This window comes from Cannabis sativa, chromosome 6 (assembly GCF_029168945.1).
Source record: "Cannabis sativa cultivar Pink pepper isolate KNU-18-1 chromosome 6, ASM2916894v1, whole genome shotgun sequence".
Lineage (NCBI taxonomy): Eukaryota > Viridiplantae > Streptophyta > Magnoliopsida > Rosales > Cannabaceae > Cannabis > Cannabis sativa.
Genome location: NC_083606.1, coordinates 63,573,162 through 63,592,070, shown reverse-complemented (window position 1 = coordinate 63,592,070; position 18,909 = coordinate 63,573,162). Strand labels below are relative to the sequence as shown.

The window sequence follows — 18,909 nt, the reverse complement described above, 5'->3', positions numbered from 1 at the left end:
TCAAGCCAACATTCCATAATCCAAATAGAACAAAAGTGATACACGTCAAAAATAAATGTTTTACATCTAAATGAACAACCTTCTAACACACATCCAATTTAATTCAAAAAGTTATGAGTCAAGCACACAGTTAAGAGTTTAATCCATTGCACAACTGAATTACAGTGGTTCAATCAATTTTCCATCTCAGTTATTAACACACGACACTAAGAAAAAACAAACAACTAAAAATGAAACGAAAAACTGAAATAAACTTGAAAAAAATATTTAAGTCTCTTCCCCCAAACTAAAGATGCACATTGTCCCCAATGTGGGAAAATAAAACTGTGGTTGAGAGAAACTTACCTGAGCCCCATCAGAAGGGGTTTGGCGGAGGTGGCTAATCATAGGGGTTAAAGCGGGGTGGCATGGCAAAGTAATTGGGTTCGTCCACACCAACATTCATCCTCGTGATTAGCATGTTCAACTGGGCCACCTGCTGCTCATCAAAAACACTCCTTTGGGCCATGTAGTTCTGCATGTGCATGTTCTGCTGAATTAGATAATTCAGCTGATCATGCGTATATTGCATGGTTGGGTCGAGAGGCCCAGCAATTCGTGGCGGTACAATGTCCTCATGCTCTTCTTGTTCTTCCATAGAAGTATCTCTCGGAGCTGGCAGTTGACCATACAGGTGTGGTGGTTTGAATTGAAGCACCGTGGACATGGTGATACTACGTTGTGGCGCTACTTTCGTGTCATAAGAGTACTATGGTACTCCATGTGCCTCACACAATGTGGTGATAATATCTGCAAGCCCAAGTCCACCTCCACAAGCACCCTCTTCCATCATATCAAAAGTCACTCTAACTATGTCCCCCACATTCAGGTTGTAACCCTTCATAATGGCATACACAAATCTAAGCTTGTCGATCTGAGCATCAGAATAATTCTTGTTTGGGACAACCTTGCACTAACAAAGTATAGCCATGCCTTGGCTACCGGGTTGAGTTCACACCGAAACAACTGATACGGTTCTCCATCATACTCATGAAACCTAAGGCCTGGATAACCTAGGGTTTCAGCTATGTCCTCATAATTCAAGCTCTTTGCTCGAATTTGCTGTTTGAGTGGTTGTTCTTCTGGGGTGAAGGTCGGTAAGTCATAGACAACATGGATGGCGGCTATGGAAACTGGCACTCTAACCCCCTAACTTTGACCTTATCATCCTCTCTTTCTGGCCAATTGGCCAAAAATTCTAAAGCTAAGGTTTGGTTGTTGCACTCAGTGACATCCACAAACTTAGTCCAACGCCTATTCATGATCTGCTCTCTGATAGGCGCAAATATAGCAGGTATGTTTCTAGCTTGACTTGGGTCACCAATATCTATCCCCCTATCCTCAATGAAAGGTCTATCTTTCAGTTGCAAAAATCGCTATTGGGCCTCCATATTCACAAATCTTGCTCTATCAACATTAGAGCGCCCCTAGGTGGGTTGGATGATGAAGCTCCCCCTCTTTCACTTACTCTAGTTCTTTTAGGACCCATCTCACCAAATATTCTAACACTCAAAAATTGTAAAAATTTTGGCAGCACTTCCCCTTAAAAATTCACTTTCCCAGGGAGCAACCCAATCACAAATAACTCAATTCCTAATCAAAAACAACCTTATCCAACAATGTATTGAACACAATCCCAAAAATTCACACTAAAATTCCAAAGTTCTCCAACAATCCAAAATTAACCATTAATAATTGTATAGAGAGTTTGAAAATTATTAGCTCAATGAGAATCCACCTTTATTCAACCTCCATTGAAGGAAACCTTGAAGTTCTTGAGGAAGAAGAAGATGAATAGTGGTTTTTGAAATTTGGGTGAGGTTTTAGGGATTTGGGGTTGATTTTTAAAGGAAGAGAGTGTTTGATGAGAGGAATAGTGATTTAGAATGGTTTGGGATGAGAGATTGTGGTTAAATTTGAAGAAAAATAGTTTAGAATAAGATGAAATGGAGAAAAATGGTGTGAAGAGATATTTTCGGAGGTGGTTTGTTAGGGATTTTAAAAATGAGTGTGTTTGAAATTGTGGGATATTTTGGCTTTTAAAAACTGCCTGCACTAGTCTCACCGCGGCTAGAGTATATCTCGTCGCGGCCAGACAGGCTCGAAAAATGGCCTCTCTGCCTAGGAGATATGGCCGCGGCGGGCCTCTTCCTCGCCGCGGCGAGATCCTTCAAAAAAAAAATCCTGCTTCTAACCAGCCACTATGGCCGCGACGGCTCTCTATCTGGCCGCGGCCACTAGGCTCAACCCCGAAAAATATTTTTTCTTTCTTTTTTTTTTTTTTATATATACAGTACAAAAATTTAAAGAAAACCAAAATTTGGTTTACCAGTTTTCTAAACATAACTAAAAAGAACAAAATAAAAATAAAAATAATTAAAGCAAAGTAAGAAAGTTCAACTAAAGCATCAAGAAAATTTGGGTTGCCTCCCAATAGCGCTATCTTTATCGTCGCACAGCTAGACGTTGACCGCGTTCTTCATAGTGGCGCTTGAATCATGGCAGACTTGGCTTGGTCAAATTGACCTCCCAAGTAGAGCTTTAACCGCTGCCCCTTAACTTTGAAAGTCTCGGGACTTTCACCTTTCAGTTCCACAGCTCCATAAGGAAACACTTTGACCACTATAAATGGCCCCGACCACCTTGACTTTAACTTACTAGGAAACAATTTCAACCTTGAATTGAAAAGTAAGACTTCTTGCCCAGGTTGAAACTCCTTCCTGACTAAGCTTCGGTCATGCCACTTTTTAGTTCTCTCCTTGTAAATCTTGGTATTCTCATAAGCCTCATTCCGAAACTCCTCCAATTCATCCAATTGCAGTAATCTTTTCTCTCTTGCAGCCTTCAAATCCATGTTAAGAGTCTTCATAGCCCAATAGGCCTTATGTTCTAATTCCACCGGAAGATGACACGCCTTTCCAAACACTAACCGATATAGTGACATCCCGATCGGTGTCTTAAATGCTGTTCTATACGCCCACAGTGCATCATCTAACTTTCTTGACCAGTCTTTCCTTGATCACTGCACTGTTTTCTCCAGAATCATCTTTATCTCCCGGTTAGAAATTTCAGCTTGGCCATTACTTTGTGGATGATATGGTAGTGCAGTTCTGTGACGGACACCATACCTCGAAAGGAGTGCTTCAATTTGTTTGTTGCGGAAGTGACTCCCTTCATCGCTTATGATTGCTCAGGGAGTACCAAACCGAGTGAATATGTTCCTTTGAAGGAAGCGGAGAACTGTTTTACCGTCATTGGCTAGTGTTGCTGCAGCTTCAACCCATTTTGACACATAGTCTACAGCCAATAAGATGTACAGATTGCTAAAAGATGAAGGAAAAGGACCCATGAAGTCTATCCCCCACACATCAAATAACTCCACTTCCAAGATCCCTGTTAAAGGCATTTCGTTTCTCCTTGAGATATTACCTGTGCGCTGACAACGATCCCATGCCTTCACAAAAGTACTAGCATCTTTAAAAAGTGTTGGCCAAAAGAATCCGCTCTGCAACACCTTAGCAGCAGTTCTTGTCCCACTGAAATGTCCCCCACATGGTAAAGCATGACAATGATTGAGAATAGAGTACATCTCCTCTTCAGGCACACATCTTCTAATTATCTGATCGGCACAGTGCTTGTAGACGATTGGCTCTTCCCAATAATAATGTTTCACCTTAGAAAGGAACTTCTTCAATTGTTGACGAGAGAGCTCAGGAGGAGTTATGTTGGCAGCCAAGAAATTGACATAATCAGCATACCACGGTACCATCAAGTTTTCCCTCACACTAAAGAGTTGTTCATCAGGAAATTGCTCATTTATTTGTACCTCTTTCGTATTCTGGCTCTCTTCCAACTCTAGTCTTGACAGATGATCTGTCACGAAATTTTCAGTGCCCTTTTTATCTTTTATCTCTATGTCAAACTCCTGGAGTAGAAGTAGCCACCGAATCAATCTTGGCTTTGCATCCTTCTTTGTCATAAGGTATTTAATTGCTGAATGATCTGTGTAGACAACAACCTTATTCCCAATTAGATAGGGTCAGAACTTATCACAAGCAAACACAATTGCCAGCATCTCTTTCTCCGTAGTAGCATAATTCAGTTGAGCATCATTCAGGGTTCTACTAGCATAGTAAATTGTGTGAAACACCCTGTCAACCCTTTGACCCAAAACCGCTCCGATTGCATAGTCACTTGCATCGCACATCAACTCAAAGGGCAACTCCCAATTCGGTGAAGTAACAATTGGTGCTGAAATCAATTTCTCTTTAAGAACTTGGAATGCCTTCAAACATTCATCTCCAAACTCGAAAGGAATGCCATTAACAAGTAAGCTGGACAATGGTTTAGAGATCTTTGAGAAGTCCTTGATAAATCTTCGATAGAAACCAGCATGACCCAAGAAACTCCTTACTCCTTTCACAGAAACTGGAGGTGGCAAATTCTCTATTGTTGACACTTTAGCTTTGTCCACCTCAATCCCTGCTTTTGAAATTTTGTGTCCCAGAACTATCCCTTCTGTTACCATAAAGTGACACTTCTCCCAGTTTAGAACAAAGTTTGACTTTTCACATCTGATTAGCACCTTCTCCAAATTCTCTAAGCAATGATCAAATGAAGAACCAAAGACCGAGAAGTCATCCATAAAGATCTCAATGCAAGATTCAATTAAGTCCGAAAAGATAGCCATCATACACCTTTGAAATGTAGTAGGAGTGTTGCATAATCTGAAAGGCATTCTTCTAAAAGCAAAAGTACCATAGGGACATGTGAAAGTAGTCTTTTCCTGATCTTCAGGTGCTATGGCTATTTGATGATATCCTGAGTAGCTATCAAGAAAACAGTAGTATTCTTGCCTGCCAATCTATGTAGCATCTGATCAATGAAGGGCAAAGGAAAATGATCTTTCCTGGTTGCTTTGTTGAGTTTCCTATAATCAATACAAATCCTCCAACCAGTAACTGTTCTTGTAGGAATCAATTCATTCTTTTCATTCTTAATTACTATCATCCCCCCTTTCTTTGGAACTACTTGCACCGGACTAACCCATTTACTATCTGAGATATGGTAGGCCACTCCAGCATCTAACCACTTCACTACTTCCTTTCTGACTACTTCCTTCATGGGTGGATTAAGTCTACGTTGAGCATCAATTGTTGGTTTGGCATTTTCTTCCATCAGAATTCGATGCATCACAGTTGAGGGACTGATTCCCTTGACATCACCCAGTGTCCATGCAATGGCCTTGCTATGCGCCCGTAGTACTCTAAGCAATCTGTCAGTCTCCAAATTAGAAAGTGAGGCTGACACGATAACTGGAAGCTTCTTATCCTTCCCCAAGAACTCATATCGTAAATGACTAGGAAGCACCTTCAACTCAAGTTCTGGAGGTTTTTTAGTACATGGCGCAAGCTCTTTTGGTACTACTCCCAACTCTTCATAATATTTTCTGTTCAATGGCCCATAGGAATCTTAACATAACAATTACTTCTTTTCCTTCTTGCTCTGTCAAATCATCTTCAATTAGACTCAGTTCTAAAGGATCATCTATCAACTTTTTGTCACTCACAATTGTGTCAATCAGGTCAACAAAGAAATAGTTATCACTTGCCTTTGGGTAAGTCATCGCCTTTAGCACATTGAAAACTACCTCTTCTCCTTGTACTCGCAGCTTTAATTCACCTTTCTGAACATCGATCAAAGCTTGACAGTTGCCAAGAATGGTCTCCCAAGAATGATTAGGACGTTGTTATCTTCTTCCATATCCAGAATAATAAAATCAGCTGGAAAGATGAACTTGTCAACCTTGACTAACACATCCTCAATGACTCCTCTAGGATGAGCTAATGACCGATCTGCCAATTGTAGAGTTACCGTGGTTGGCTTTGCTTCTCCCAATTAAAATCTTTTAAAAACAGACAGAGGCATCAAGTTAATGCTGGCTCCCAAGTCACATAGCACATTTATTCCTTCAATTCTCCTAATGGTACAAGGAATAGTGAAACTCCCTGGATCTCTGAGTTTGGGAGGGAGTTTCTTTTGCAGAATGGCGCTACACTCTTCAGTTAGAGCCACTATTTCATAGTCCTCCATTTTTCTCTTCTTGGACAGAATCTCCTTCATGAACTTCACATAACTCGGCATCTATTCTAAAGCTTCAACAAAAGGAATGTTGATGTGTAGTCTTTTAAAGACCTCTAGAAATTTTGTGAACTGCTTGTCTAGATTGGTCTTTCGGAGTCTCTAAGGATATGGTATCTTCACATGATGATCAATACTGACTGGTGGAGACTGTTGTTGTGGTGCAGGGCTATCAGTAGCCTTCTTTTCCGTTGATGTTGGAGTTGGTGCTGCTTTATCTATAATCTCTTCATCCACTGGTTGCATCATGTCGGGCCCATCATATTTCTTACCGCTCCTCAGGGTAATAGCCTTGCAGTTTTCTTTAGGATTAACTTCAGTTGTGCTAGGCAAATTTCCCTAAGGACGGGTTGCTACCTGAGTTGCTAATTGCCCCATTTGAGTCTGCAAATCTTTAATGGAGGATCTAGTTTCTGTCATAAATTGTAACAATAAATCTGTCTGCAAACCAGAATTTCCACTAGAGTTTTGTTGCTGAGTCTGTTGTTGGTTCTGTGACTGGTTCTGATTTCTCTGTTGATAGAATCCATTGTTTCTTCGGTTTCCTCCTTGATTAAACCCATAGTTGTTGTTTTGAGAATAATTTCCAATGGCTTTTCCTTCATCCATTGGAAAATCATCCACATCTGCCTGGCACTCAAAAAAGTGATGGGGACCTCCACATATCTCACAGACCACTTGAGCTTGTTTGGCTTGCACTACAATCAGCTTTGTTAGGGCCTAAACCTGAGCTGTCAGCTTTGTAATGGCATCAACCTCTAGCACACCAGCTACCTTCTTAGCTTGACTCCTTTCAGTTGGCCACTGCTGATTATTTAGGGCCATCTCCTCCAACAGATCATAAGCCTCATTTGCACTCTTCCTCATAAATGCTCCACCAGCTGCAGCTTCTATAAGAGTTCTAGTGTTTCTAACTAGCCCGTTGTAGAAATTGTGAACCAACATCCACTTCTCAATACCATGATGAGGGCACTTTCTGATTAACTCCTTGAACCTCTCCCTGTTGGGTTTTATGCCCTAAATAAAACTCATTTCAATATAATCAGATTTACTTATTAATATAGATAAGAAATAACATTTAATGTTGCATGGTTCACATGATTTATTTCATGATTATATGTACATAATGTATAAATTCATCTGAAACCCTTTTCACATACTTGATCCTGTTTATTGTGCCGTCAACACATTGGAAAGTAAACATGACTATGTGAATAAAGTTTCCTAGATTTATCAGACATAGGGTTTTACTGATATGATAATCTACAACAGAGTTTACTTGCATTTGGAGAAGTGCTATGTTCTTTCCAGAGCATTGGTTAAAGTAAAGCTCAGGGTGGATGCATGGAGTATGCATCGGAAGGGACCGATATTGAACTTTGACTTAGATTTATTAAACTTACCGTAATATCTATTCAAGTCAATATCGCCTAGTTGATCCTAGATCAAATGATCTTAATCCTGATATGATTAGGCTCAATCTTGAAAGGCTATTCGTGTTCTTTGATTTGTTAGTTAAGCCTACTTTTAGGTCAGGGTGAAACGTACATTTTGAGAACACGGTAGTGAAATTGAGTGGGAGCGCTATCATAAACATGGAATCTATAGCTTCTATCTGGCGAATAGTAAGCAAAGGATGATCTCCTTTGAGCTTGACCAAACGAACATAAATGGTGGAGTACTCATTTCACATAAGCTGAAATATTATTTATACGGGGTCAAGTGTTTTAAGGAATAAATACATTGTAGGGTGTAACGGTAATTTAATCCCTTTACAGTGTAGATCATTCATATAGAGGATCAGTGATCACATTAGGATTATAACAATGGATAACTAATGATGTGTCTATATGGTGGAACATATAGAGCATTCTATATAACTGAGAGTGCAATTCTAAGTTCTATGCGTGGATTCAACGAAGAATTAATAAGTTAGTGAATTTTAGTGATAAATTCTTGATCTACTTATTGGAAGCTCGGTTATATAGACCCATGGTCCCCGCACTAGTTGAGATAATATTGGTTGTAAGACTCATATAATTAGTTTTGATTAATCAATTATAATTCTCAAATTAGACTATGTCTATTTGTGAATTTTTCACTAAGTAAGGGCAAAATTGTAAAGAAAGAGTTTGTAGGGGCATATTTGTTAATTATGATACTTTGTATGGTTCAATTAATAAATATGATAAATGACAATATTATTTAATAATTATTTATAGTTATTAAATAGTTAGAATTGACATTTAAATGGTTGAATTAGAAAATTGGCGTTTTTGAGAAAATCAGATGCAGAAAAGATAAAACTGCAAAATTGCAAAAAGTGAGGCCCAAATCCACTATGTAGGGCCGACCACTTTTGTAGGGTTTTTCCCTCTGATATTTTCATTATTTTAATGCCAAATAATTCAAACCTAACCCTAGTGGAATGCTATAAATAGATAGTGAAGGCTTCAGGAAATTTACACTTAAATTTTCTATTTTTCCTTCAGAGAAAAACCTGAGCCTTCTCTCTCCCTATCTTTGGCCGAACCCACTCTCTCTTTCTTCTTCCTTAAATTTTGAAATTCTTAGTGTATGAGTAGTGCCCACACACAGCAAGTGATACCTCAATCATAGTGAGGAATATCGTGAAGAAAGACTTTCAGCAAGAAGGAGTTTCAGCATCAAAGATTCAGAGAAAGAGATCCAGGTTCAGATATTGATAATGCTCTGCTACAGAAAGGAATCAAGGGCTAGATATCTGAACGGAAGGAGTCATTATATTCCGCTGCACCCAATGTAAGGTTTTGTTAGGCTATTTTTAGCCTAAGTTTCGGGTCACATTTTATAGTTGTTTTCCTTCTTTATTATTATTTTTAGAATAGAATTACGCTTGTTTTCTTTGATTTCAGGTTTCTACACTTGGAATGTATAAATTGGACAAATTTCGGAAAACAGTGATCTATAAAATAGAGAAAATTTTGAAAGAGAATAAAGCTGAAACTTCAAGCCTAAATTCGACTATGTTTTGATCATATTTTGGAAAAAGTCAAAACATAAAAGTTTTAGATCTCTTTCTTATCTTTCCAACGCATCTTGAATCAGCCCATTTGGAGTTCGTATGAGAAAGTTATGCCCATTTTACTAAAATATGTCGAAGCTGAAAATTCCATCTCGCCGCGGCGAGATTTCCATGGCCGCGGCTAGAAAGTCTGGGCAGAAACGTAGTTTTTTGATGCACTTTTGGCCGCGGCGAGACCACTTTTGGCCGCGGCGAGCGTCCGTACGGTCAGGGGTATTTTTGTCCCACGAACCCTAAAAATTAGATATAAATAGAAAACTGCGATTGGAAGTCAAGGGAAGCGATTTGGAACCCTAAAACACAGCAGAAAGTGGCAGGAAGAGCACAGAGATTGAAGTGAAGATCCAGAATTCATCCACCAACAGTTCTTTTCTTTATTCCTCTTTAATTATTTATGTTGAATATTGCTATAGGAATGGTTATGGATTTGCTTCTGAACTAAATTTCCCATTTAGGGAGGATGATGATTGTTGTTTAATGTTTTGCCTAGTTAATGTTTAATTACCATTCCTCAATTCTTGTGTGTGAAATTATCTTAGTTTGTTCTTAATTTCATGTTTAAGATTGATCACCTTGTGCATGCTCTATGATCTCAATTCAAAATCTGAAAAGTGAGAATTGAGAATGCTAAAATTAAGATAATCAATGTTCTATGTGAAACGAAAGTATTTGCATGACTTATGTGACGAGTAGATTATTGCTTAATGCTGATTTCATGTTAGTTTAATTAAGGAATTAATTAGATAACATGTGATTTAGAATCTAGAAGATCTGAAAGGAGCTAGGTTATTTCATAATCTGTCATTCACTCTAAGAATAGGATAGTAATTAAGCATTAACGATTTGGGTAAACAACAACAGGATTCTCCTCCCTATTGTCTCATCTTGCTCAACTTTAAATTGTGTTATTAAGTTTTCTGAATTTCTTTCATATTTTACTGTTTTTAAATCATAATTGCTTTCGATTTACCGAATAGAATCATAAGTATAATTTAGTGGTACTTAATCCAATTCCCTGTGGGATCGACCTCACCTGTGTGAGATTTACTACTTGATTGCGTATACTTGCGTAGTGTTTAAAATTATAGCAACACGTTTTTGGCGCCGTTGCCGGGGAATTGTATAAAGATTGATATTACATAAAATTATACTAACTTCTACTTTGGTTCTTTTTGCTTATTTCTAATCTGTTTCTTTTAGATTAATTTTTGTAATATTATTAAAAATTAAATTTTGTTCTAATTTGGTTTTACTTTTTAGTTTTAGTATTAATTTTGTTGTTTCAAATTTTTATCTTTTTAGTATTAATTTAGTTTTATTTTTCTTTTAATTTTACTAATGTGTTACTTATGAGTTTGACCTGTAAGATAAATCCAGATGTTATATCTTGAGGATTTTGCCCAACAACACAATGAACCATTCTATTCTGCTTGGAGGAGATTTAAAGAGCTTGGAGAGAGATGTTATCCCACTTTCTCAAGTGGATGTTTTACGTGGCTCTTTTATAACGGACTTAATGATGAAACAAGAAACTGGGTTGATTATGGAGCAGAGGTCACTGGAGCGCCTCTATTAATGAGAGGTTATGACGTAATAAATCTGTTGAATGATATGGCAGATTTTGATTACGACTGGCATTGGGATCCATCACTTCAGGGTTGGAGTCACCAATATCCACCTTATTGCCCGAATTCATCCCAACAAACTGAAAAAGAGGAGCAACTTCTATCACTTCTACAATCACTTCCAGGAGAGATTAACCGCTTAACTGACATGGTGAGATCCTTATGTGATAATTCAATGACTCATGATTCAGAATGTAATAACTCCAATAATGAAAGTTATGAGAGTTGTTGGTACAATGAAGAAGGGTCATTATTTGAATACAAGGAGGATAATGAGCCTACAATTGAAGATCAAGATCCTTGTGAAGAGGAAATCATTGAATATGAAATCACAAGTGAGGGTATGGATAGCCAAGTGGAGAGTGAGCAACAAGAAGAAGGGTTGTTAGATGAAAGTGTAGAAACTGTGACATTGGAGGATGAAGAAGAACATGGCATCATTGTTTCGACTTCATCAATGATATTGACTGATAAACCACCAATGAATCCATATATTTCATCTACATCATATCATATCCTCTACGAGCTACGAAAGGCTTCTCCCCAAGCTCATCATCCAAAGTCTTATGTTGTTGGTGCTGATTTTGGTTCAAACTCATCACTTGCCAAGCTTGAAGGCAAGTACAACAACAATTTTCAAGTTGTCTTGCATGACGCTTATTACGGGCGTCAACCGCTTGTTGATGTGGCGCTCAGGTAAGTCTCTCTCAACCACAATTTTATAATAACACATTGGGGACAATGTGCATCTTTAGTTTGGGGGGAGAGATTTAATTTTTTTCAGTTTATTTCAGTTATTTTTTTCGTTTAGTTAGTTTTTTGTTAGTGTCATGTATTGATATCTGAGCTGGAATATTGATTGAACTACTGTTATTCACTTGTGCAATGGATTAAAATCTTAATTGTGTGCTTGACTCATAACTTTTTGAATTAAATTGGATGTGTATTAGAAGGTTGCTCATGTAGATGTAAAATATTTATTTTTGACGCATATCACTTTTGTTCTACTTGGATTGTGGAATGATTGGTTTAACATGGAATAGAATTTGTTTGACATACTCTCTTGAAGCGAAATTCTTGTTGATTTTTGTTTGGAAAGTGATTTAGGCAAATTTTCTTTGGATCGATTGAGCCTTTCAAGCCTACCTGAAAAGTTTTATCCTTAGTTTACCCAAAGTTGAGCCTTAGCCTATTTCAAAAAAAAAAATAAATAAATAAATAAAATATATATATACATATATTCACCACTTAACTAAGCTTAATTCGTTATCTTTAACTACTTTCATTCTCAACGTACCTTATTATGCCATAAGCTTTTAATCAAGTTTGGGGGGAATGAAGTGTGTAAGTGGGGAATAATTTTTGCAGTAAGAGATTAAAAAAAAAATTAAATAGTTGTCATGTGTTGTGCCTCTATTGAAAAAAAGAGAAAGAAGAAAAAAAAGAGAAAAATGACATGTGATAATTTCTTCTTGAGAATCAATTGTGAACAATGGGGTAGGCACATAGGAAAAAATATGCAATCTCTTACTATCTTCTTTGGGATATATGAAAAAGAAAAAATGGATAAGTGTGGGTGCTTGTTTGGTATAATTGTGCTTATGGTATAATGTAACCTAAATGACTTCTCATCTACCCGTTTTGCCTAAGCCATGCTATTATAACCGAAAAAGACCTTTTGATTCTGAGCAAAAATTGTCAACATTAGTGGAGAGAGGTATGTCATCCAAACTTATTGAACATGGGTTAGCGGAATGTCGGAAAGTGTAGAATGGTTGTGATATGAATGTCAAAAGCGATATTTTGTGCCTGTATGAATTGCTTACTTCTAAATTGTACATCCAAGTTAGTTCTTAGAGTTATCGAGTTGAAATTCTGGTTATTGATTGCTTGAAGTTGTGCAGGTGGTAGTGGTAGTTCAATCATTGGAAGGTTTAGTTATCTATTACATTGTTTTTTTTAGTTTAGTTGAGTTTTAGCTTTACTCGGGGGCGAGTAAAGATTCAGTTTGGGGGAATTTGTTAGGCTATTTTTAGCCTAAGTTTCGGGTCACATTTTATAGTTGTTTTCCTTCTTTATTATTATTTTTAGAATAGAATTACGCTTGTTTTCTTTGATTTCAGGTTTCTACACTTGGAATGTATAAATTGGACAAATTTCGGAAAACAGTGATCTATAAAATAGAGAAAATTTTGAAAGAGAATAAAGCTGAAACTTCAAGCCTAAATTCGACTATGTTCTGATCATATTTTGGAAAAAGTCAAAACATAAAAGTTTTAGATCTCTTTCTTATCTTTCCAACGCATCTTGAATCAGCCCATTTGGAGTTCGTATGAGAAAGTTATGCCCATTTTACTAAAAGATGTCGAAGCTGAAAATTCCATCTCGCCGCGGCGAGATTTCCATGGCCGCGGCTAGAAAGTCTGGGCAGAAACGTAGTTTTTTGATGCACTTTTGGCCGCGGCGAGACCACTTTTGGCCGCGGCGAGCGTCCGTACGGTCAGGGGTATTTTTGTCCCACGAACCCTAAAAATTAGATATAAATAGAAAACTGCGATTGGAAGTCAAGGGAAGCGATTTGGAACCCTAAAACACAGCAGAAAGTGGCAGGAAGAGCACAGAGATTGAAGTGAAGATCCAGAATTCATCCACCAACAGTTCTTTTCTTTATTCCTCTTTAATTATTTATGTTGAATATTGCTATAGGAATGGTTATGGATTTGCTTCTGAACTAAATTTCCCATTTAGGGAGGATGATGATTGTTGTTTAATGTTTTGCCTAGTTAATGTTTAATTACCATTCCTCAATTCTTGTGTGTGAAATTATCTTAGTTTGTTCTTAATTTCATGTTTAAGATTGATCACCTTGTGCATGCTCTATGATCTCAATTCAAAATCTGAAAAGTGAGAATTGAGAATGCTAAAATTAAGATAATCAATGTTCTATGTGAAACGAAAGTATTTGCATGACTTATGTGACGAGTAGATTATTGCTTAATGCTGATTTCATGTTAGTTTAATCAAGGAATTAATTAGATAACATGTGATTTAGAATCTAGAAGATCTGAAAGGAGCTAGGTTATTTCATAATCTGTCATTCACTCTAAGAATAGGATAGTAATTAAGCATTAACGATTTGGGTAAACAACAACAGGATTCTCCTCCCTATTGTCTCATCTTGCTCAACTTTAAATTGTGTTATTAAGTTTTCTGAATTTCTTTCATATTTTACTGTTTTTAAATCATAATTGCTTTCGATTTACCGAATAGAATCATAAGTATAATTTAGTGGTACTTAATCCAATTCCCTGTGGGATCGACCTCACCTGTGTGAGATTTACTACTTGATTGCGTATACTTGCGTAGTGTTTAAAATTATAGCAACAGGTTTCTTTAACTTTATATGTGTTTATTTCATCGTTTTAGAAAGTTCATATTTAGGGTGTTAATAAACATACTTGTGAGTAGATCTAAGATCCTGGTAAAATAAATTCCAATAACTTGTATCAGAGCCATGGTAATTGATTTACTTGCAAGAAATTTGGACTTTAAAACGATTGTTTGTTTGTTTTTGGATGGTATCATGTTGTATTGAGTGTCATTTGATGATTGATTGATGTTTATGAATTTTCGTTAAAAATAATTGCGATTCTATTTCTGGAATTATTTTTATTGGATAGTATGGAAAAAATTAAGCAAGTTTCTTTTTTACAGAACTCAATTTCGATTTAATTTGAATTAGTTATGATTTTTTGAAGATTCGAAAAAATCGAGGCTGTGCTGAAATTTTCCTGCGATCGCGAAAACTGTCCGTACAGCTCACAATTTTTTCGTTTTTCTTCGATTTTTCATGCTTTTTCATGAAATTAACTTCCGATTTTTTGTGTAGTTCTATATTTATACTATTACTATTCCTAATTCAATTCTAATTATCATTATGAATTAATTTAATATTTTTTAAATTTAATTCAAAATATTAGTGTAATTTGAATTTAAAATAGTTAGTATCTATCTTATTTGCTTAATAATCTATCTTATTTTTAAATTTGATTATATCTTATCTTATTTTTAAATTTAAGGTCAGATTTTATATATTTTAAATTTAAATTTTTTCAAATAATTTGACCTTATTTAAATTTAAAATAAGATAACTATAATCATGTAATTTTAAATAGATGTAAGATATTTTGCTAACTTTTAAATTTTGTTATTTTATTTATTTAAATTATATTTAAAATCTGAAAAAGATATTCATTTATCTTTTTTAATTTTTTATTTAATTTTTATTTATAAAATAACATTTAAATTTTAAAAGTAGTTAGAAAATTTTGAAATGATATTTAGGTTGGTTGAAACCTAATTTTTTAAAATTGTAGGGTTAATTTTAAATTTAAATTTTAATTTAATTTCGATTTTTTTTATTTCAAATTTGTTTTAAATTTTCGATTTTTTTTAAATTAATTATTTAATTTCGAAATTAATTATTTAATTTTAAATTAAATTAATTATTTAATTTCGAAATTAATTATTTAATTTAAAATTAAATGAATCCTACATCCAACTATCCAGCTAACCTTGTTGCAGGAGTATATGTTTTAACTTGTTTGTAAGTTTTCAAAACCTATTATTACTTGATTGCAAATAGCCATGGTTATTTTTTGCCAGATCTAATGATCTGATGGCTCCCTTGGTCAAGTTAATAATTTGTAACAGGTATATTTACAATCTTCTTTCATCTGTGTATGACCTAGCAACATGATAGGACCCATCCAAAGTGTGCCTGTGTGAGCCTATGTGTTTAATTTCATTATAGATGCATATAGGTTGTTGTTGCTAAAATAAATTATCATAGTTCTTGATAGAATTTATTTAGGCCCATTTAGTTTTTGAGCCTATTCAATTAATAACAGTTGTTCTTATTAAGGTTAAATTCCTCTCTTTTGGGCCTTGTGTGAGAGTTGGGAGCCATAGTAGTGGGTACGACATACTGAACCCAGCACCCCCTCACATGAACCACCCCAATTGTGAAGGCCCATTTGCCTGATTTGAATAACTGTACTAGGTTAATTAAACTAGTTTAACCTAATAAAATTGATCAGCAACATAATTAATTTCATTTATTTTGAAATTAATTTAAGAAAATTATAGTTTAAAGAATTTTTTATTCTAAGCAAAACTATATGTATTTTCTTGTATTTAATTAAATATAGAATTATAACCATCTAGATGCTTTCTGGAGCTTAATTTAAATTTTTCATTAAATATTCCTATTTAAGTTGATATTTAGTTATCTACAACTAACCAACTTAAATCTGAATATCTTTTGGATTTAAAATTTCAAAATTAAGTTGAGGGATTTTAGGCATTGGTTATTAAGATTCTTTAGATATTTTTTAAGTTAATATCTTTTCGAATATTAACTTAAAATGGAATATTTTAGATATTTTTTAAGTTAATATCTTTTCGAATATTAACTTAAAATGGAATATTTTCAAATTAAGTGATTACAACTTAATTTTTGATATTTAATTAAATTTAAATTTGAAAAATATTTAGGTTCTAGATTTTTTCTAATACAACCTAAATTAGATATTTTTTTTTTCAAATTTTGTGGAAAAGATACTTAGTCAAATAAGATATTTTCTAGATAGTTATTTCTAGACTACTTATTATTTCTAATATTAAATAGGAAAATATTATAAATTGTGAAATTAATTATTTAAATAATTAATTTTGGTACAATTTATTTTAAGTATATTTTTTCCTAGTATTAAACTAGAGATTAATAATTAAGTCTTCTCTACACTTAATTATTTATTTCTTGAATTTAATACATTTAATTAATTTGAAAAATTAAATATCTAAGTTGATTTTCATCATGATACTTAAATATTTCTTTTTCATGACACTTAATTAAATTAAAAATTATTTTTAGTTGAAATTTATTTTTTTCAACTAAATTTAAATAATTTTCAAAATATATTTTTTCTTTATTTTATTAATCAAATTTCGAAATTGCATTTCTTAAATGCTAGAATTTCGAATTTTATTTGAAAAATAGATTAAGTTGTAAATTAATTATTTATTTTAATTAATTCTTGGATCAACTTAAATCAATGACTTTTTCATTTATTGATTAATTTAAAATAAATTGAATTAAAGTATATTATTAGAAATTGAATTAATTAGTCAAAGGAAAATCTAGATAGATGATATTTTTGCTGGAAGTATTTTTCTAGTGTATTTAATTAAATAGAAAATTAATATTTAAGTTGATTTTCATCATCATACTTAAATATTTGAAATTTTTCTTATGTATTTAATTAAATAGGAAAATTATATTTTTTGTTGTAAATTAATTTTATTAATTAATTTTGGGCCAACATTAAATTAGAATAATTTTTCCAGGATTAATTTTTTTTTTTATTTTAACTTGCATTTTCGAAAATTGTATCCTTGAATACTTTAATTTTTCGAAATGCAATATATATTTATAGAAAATTAAATTTGAGTTGTAAATTAATTTAATTAATTTTGTAACAACTTAAATTGAATATTTTTCTAAATATTTATTGGAAATTATTACTAAGATGGAAATAGTTCATGTTATTTTCATATCCATCTAAGTAAAATTTATAAATATTAAATTAAAATTTATATTTAGAATTTTTCATTCTAAATTGAAAATTTTAAATAAATATATATTTAAAATAAATAAATTAAATAAAGAGAATCAAAGAAAATACAACTCACTTTAAATAATGAGCTTGATTATTATTAAGATATTCGATCTCCATTGTTGGTCTTACAAAAGTTAAATGTTTTCAATATAACCTCGAGACGCTAGACTTCGTCCCCCTATGGATGGTTATTCGTTGAACGCATTTAACACCGTAAGATTTCATTTGATAAGTGTTTTGTGAGTTTTCGTCTCTATTTAGACTCTCCCCTACGGTGACTACTTAGAGATAAACTCATAAAACATGAAACAATGGTGGAAGCTCATAAAATAAGAATAACCTTGACTCTCGCCTACCGGGACAACGTTGGATTCTTATTTTGATCGAATAAAAGGTTGCTAGAATGGTTTCTATTTTAGATGAGCTGACAACTCTATTCAATAAATGATACTTTGACTCTCGCCTACCGGACACCGTATCGCCTTGTTGAAAACCTTGGAAATTATTTAGGATTGTATGTTTTAGTATTTTCACTAGTCATTCCTACTTGCTATATGTTTATAATTTCTGAATTGTGTATGAATTTATATTGAACCATGTTATTTTCTGTTATTAAGTTGTAGTTTAATTTCGAATCTTCATTGTTGGTCTAACATGTTTGTTTTTCTAATGAGATAAATCCCTAATGGATTTTCACCATTAGACATACATAATAGTGTAAGATCTCGAAAGATAAATATTGTATATGCAACATCTAGCTGTTCATCAATTGATGACACCTTAGACTAGTATTTTTACAATATGAAACAAGAAGATTACATAAATAAGATTACTTTGTCTTTCGCTAATCGAAGTATCGTTGGATTCTTATTTATAAACGAAATTATCCTAATTCCTCTTAGCTTATTCATTTCGAATTAGCTCAATAATATATCATTGGATGAATGGTCTATAAATCATTTCATGTCATTATATTTTCTCTTAAGAAATTAAATGACGCATATGATTATAATCCCGAAATTCTATTCCCAATTGATATAAATCCTCAATCTTAGAAATCTCCTACTTGTATGGGCAAATCAGACTTAGAGTTAAATTAGTAGTGCTGATCCAAGATAGAATTACTCATTATATTTGGTATAAATTTAAGTCTTTGACTTTAATTTTAGATTCCATATAGAAATTTTCTTATATTTCTAATTCCAGAATACAATACAGTTACACTTTCTCAAGTGTTTAATATCCATCTTCTATTAATGGATTAAAACTGTATGGAATATGAGTTAGGTATTCTGTGACCAGGATCCACTTGCAGTATTCTAAGAACTCTTTGATGTAACTAAACCTATGTCATCAATAG

At 33.8% G+C, this 18,909-nt stretch overlaps 2 protein-coding genes across 2 annotated transcripts in view; both read right to left on the bottom strand.

Moving 5' to 3' along the window:
- The window catches only part of LOC115694695 (cytochrome b-c1 complex subunit 6-1, mitochondrial), a 48,874-nt gene that overhangs the window by 13,576 nt on the left and 16,389 nt on the right, over positions 1–18,909 (bottom strand). The gene's annotated exons all lie outside the window — the stretch shown is intronic.
- On the bottom strand, positions 2,519–2,893 carry LOC115695390 (uncharacterized). Its single transcript, XM_030622456.1, has one exon. The coding sequence runs from the start codon at positions 2,891–2,893 to the stop codon at positions 2,519–2,521; it is 375 nt and encodes a 124-aa protein (XP_030478316.1).

Coding starts and splice junctions, on each gene's coding strand:
- LOC115695390 (XM_030622456.1), bottom strand. CDS start 2,893: ATGGATTTGAAGGCTGCAAGAGAGAAAAGATTACTGCAATTGGATGAA.